Source organism: Cyprinodon variegatus, unplaced genomic scaffold, assembly GCF_000732505.1.
Source record: "Cyprinodon variegatus isolate N-32 unplaced genomic scaffold, C_variegatus-1.0 Scaffold142, whole genome shotgun sequence".
In the NCBI taxonomy this organism is placed as follows: Eukaryota; Metazoa; Chordata; class Actinopteri; order Cyprinodontiformes; family Cyprinodontidae; genus Cyprinodon; species Cyprinodon variegatus.
In genome coordinates, this window is record NW_015150595.1 from 845,966 (window position 1) to 849,600 (window position 3,635).

The window sequence follows — 3,635 nt, forward strand, 5'->3', positions numbered from 1 at the left end:
AAAAAAAATGTATGGATGGTTTGCAAATAATTCTTGTTTGTCTTTCTTTCTTTAGGGGGCTGTCAGTTGGGCATCCAGGCTAAAGGAGAGTGTTTGAAACACTGGTACGAATGCCTCAAGAATAAAGACAAGAAAATAGAGCGCTGGCATGTTCTGCTTAACGACAACACCGTCCAGTTTGAGGATTAAATTAACCTTTAATTATTCAATTGTCTTCTGTGCTATTTTAGGATGTCCCTACCCAATACTGTTTTTCATTTCATTAAGGATGAACAACTCCTTTGCATTTTGTTTTATGTTTTTCTTTCTAGAAGTACAATGTGAATTTTAAATATGTTGTGACAAACATGGATGTCGATCTAAAGTAACCCCCTACCCGCACACCCACACCTCCTAAACTAATCCAGGAAACCTATCATATCATATCCTGCATAATATGATAAATGAGCCGCTGAACTGAGCGTTTATCATAATTCAAGGGGAAGATAAAGTTTTTGTTATCACTGTTATCAGGCGAGAACGTTGTATTGAAGTTTGCACAGATCCTCAGGCTCAAAGGAGGGAATTCCCGGTTGTCTGTCTGTCCTTTGTTCACCCCATCATACTATTCCAGTGACCACGTCATTACTGGGTGAAGAGGTCAGCTTTCCTGATATATCTAATCACATTGTGTTAGTTGATGTGTGATGTTATTCTGGTCTGTGCATCATCCAAAACAAAACAAACAAAAGATTTTTGTATTTTATTTGTGCTTTTGTGCCAAATGACCATGCATCTCAATTTCGATAAATGGATCCAAGACTAGTTGTACATGTTGGCCTAAATATAATGTAATTTTCCTATTAACTTAAAATTTGCCATTTATGAAATGTAAAAACTCATAGTTACCTCTAAATGATCCTGTGTTAGTTATATTTTTCATTCATATGCTGAGTTCGGACTCACCGGCTGGAACCTCCCAAGGTAAGGTTACGTCATAGCATGGCGCCGAGGCCTGTTAGGATTGGAAGACTCCTCGTTATGCGGCCAACAAATGCAGCCTTCTTTTTCCCCATTTTGAAGGATGGGTCTGGTGTGTCCTACATAGCCTTGGGTTTCCCATGATTCATTGCGAGTCCAATCAAGCCGGCTGCTCTATGCTAAGGGGAAAAAGGGAAACGTCTCCAAAAAATGGTGAATATTGTAACTGCAGTTTAATATGCTACAACTGAATAGTTCTGTCTTAAATTAATGAAAATACTTCATTTAAATTGTTGGTCAGTCAGATATGTGGCGGTTATGTTTGGTGTATTGTAAAGTTTTATCTGTCTCTGTGCAAATGAGTTAGTCTAACATTTAAGCACAGATTACAATATCTCTTCAGTGTGGTGACCCAGAACAGTAGTGAGAAATTGGGTATCCATTCTTTGCCTGCTTTGTGTGTCAACTGTAAAGGTTGCTAGGCGACAGAGTTTACAGTGGAAAGGTGAAGACTGGACCTGATTAAATCCATAGCCTAAATTCTTTTGGCCTCTTATTTTTGCGGACATTGATGAACCCAGTCCAGGTAGACCGGGTCCTTCGGAAATTGAATGCACTGTCACTAGCCGATCCGTCCCGGAAGCACGATCCGTCCTGCGCATGCGCAAAGAGATACAGTATTCATCCAGGTGTCCATAAATGTAAATGTAATGTAAATATGGTACTAAAATTACTTATTTATATCCTTAACTCTCTAAAGAATGCTAATACACATCTTTAAAAAATGTTTATGACTTTTGTGAGACAATTTTTTACATTTTCTCCACGAAAGGAAAACATAAAACTCAAAAAGAGTGGATTGATGTTTAAATCCAAAGCTGAAAAATTAGCCACCGGAAGTAGCGCAGGATCCCATTTCTGGTACAGATCTGGCAGAGACGAGTGATAAAACAGAAAGGACTTTATGGCATTTATTTCATCAGGAAATACATTATATTTTAGTACTTTTACTATTTTTGGAGAGGGAAAAACGCCATTTAGGTCTTTTTAACAAAATAAAATCGAAGTCGACCCGGATGTATATCTGGCCCCCAAAAGCAGTGTCAGCATTTAAATGTCTACGTTCATCCCCCATGCTGCTCTGTTGTCTCCCACTATCTTCTCCGTGAGCAGAACTTGGCTCAACCAATGGGAGGAGGGTATTCTGGATCGCTACATATATGTTGTCAGCTCAATGGTCACAACACAGGACAGGGCCCGGGAACAAGTTTACTGTAAGTTTTGTATCTAACGTGCCCTTGTTCTTCATTTTCCATTAGCTTTTTACTGACTATTTTTTACTCTCACAGTAATACGGGACAAAGTGCTTTCCGTTTCCACTAAATACTTGACAGGTACTTCTATTTCTAAATATGGAACGATTCCATTTTTCAATTGACGGTTTGCAGCCCTCCTTAATTGTAAACTGGAGCTCTTTTTGGCTTATGTAAATCTCCATCTGAGAAAGCATCTCCTAACAACAGCTGTACAAACACCAGCTTCTTCAGCCGACTCTCCAGTTCCTCTGTTTGGTCCTCCTTATCTTCTTCATCTTTTGTGTTTTCTACATTGTCATAAATTTCAAGAAGATCCCTTTCAATCTGAAAAGTTTTTTTTTTTACTTCATTGCTGTTTTATCACTACAGGACCTGGCATAGGTAATTTATCCAGAATGCATTGCAGCATAACACATGACAATATTTGATTTAGATTTATTAAAACTGAGCAGCTCACAGTATTGAAAATTAATATTTTGACAATAAGATCTATTTTGACAACTAGTCATGGATCCTTTTTAATTATACATTTCAGAAAAGATCAAACAAGTTCTTTGGGTCCTTGCAGCTCACTTTCCTGCATGCATATGCTAGCAGTCTGTTTCTGCAGGAGAAATTAAAAAAGTAAATTAAAGCTTCTGCATGATGCTTCACTGTAAAACCACCTATATTTGACCATACAGAACTGTGGTGAGCGAAAGACATCATTAATAATTCCTGTTAAAACTTTCCCAAATGCTCCTCTACCCTGTACACCTGTATTCTTGCTGATGCATGGATGAACCTATGTTTTTGCAAACATGTGGCTAATTAATAAAAACATGATGGCAGTTGATTCTGACAAGTGTTTTCTTTTTTTTTATTCTGTGACATGGTATAAACTTTGTCTGAATCAGGTGAGGTCTGATCCAATCAGCTCATGCAGACACGCAGATGAGAATAAGTGGACTTTGACTTTTTTGATAATGCAGCGTCTCTCCAAGTGTGTGAAAGGTCACATGCCTGATTTACTCTGTCTGACCTTGAATCCACTGTAAAGTAAATACAGATATCGACCCAGCAGCAACAGCTGATCCTACTAGGAAAAAATGTAAGCACATTCTTACATGAAACTTAATATTATAATAGATCAATGCTTAAACTGATCAGAGCAAAAAAAGATGAAAAATCTAAATGATAGGCACAAAGAGACACAAAAAATGAAGTAATTATTATGATGTAGGATTATTACCCCATTAAGAAATTGTGTTTTATTTATTGATTTCAGGTCCATTAATTATAAAAACACATTTAATACTATATATGTGCTACACACTACCAAAACAGATCAAACCTACAAAAAAAAAAAAAAAAAAAAAA

General features: G+C 37.2%; 1 protein-coding gene across 1 annotated transcript in view; it reads left to right on the plus strand.

Moving 5' to 3' along the window:
- LOC107086068 (rabphilin-3A-like) overlaps positions 1 to 1,214 on the plus strand; it is an 84,604-nt gene extending 83,390 nt beyond the window's left edge. Inside the window, exon 16 of the mRNA XM_015376809.1 lies at positions 56 to 1,214. Within this exon, the coding sequence (XP_015232295.1) occupies positions 56 to 189 (134 nt within the window). The 3' untranslated portion in view covers positions 190 to 1,214. The remainder of the gene's footprint in view (positions 1 to 55) is intronic.
- Positions 1,215 to 3,635: the final 2,421 nt, after the last annotated feature.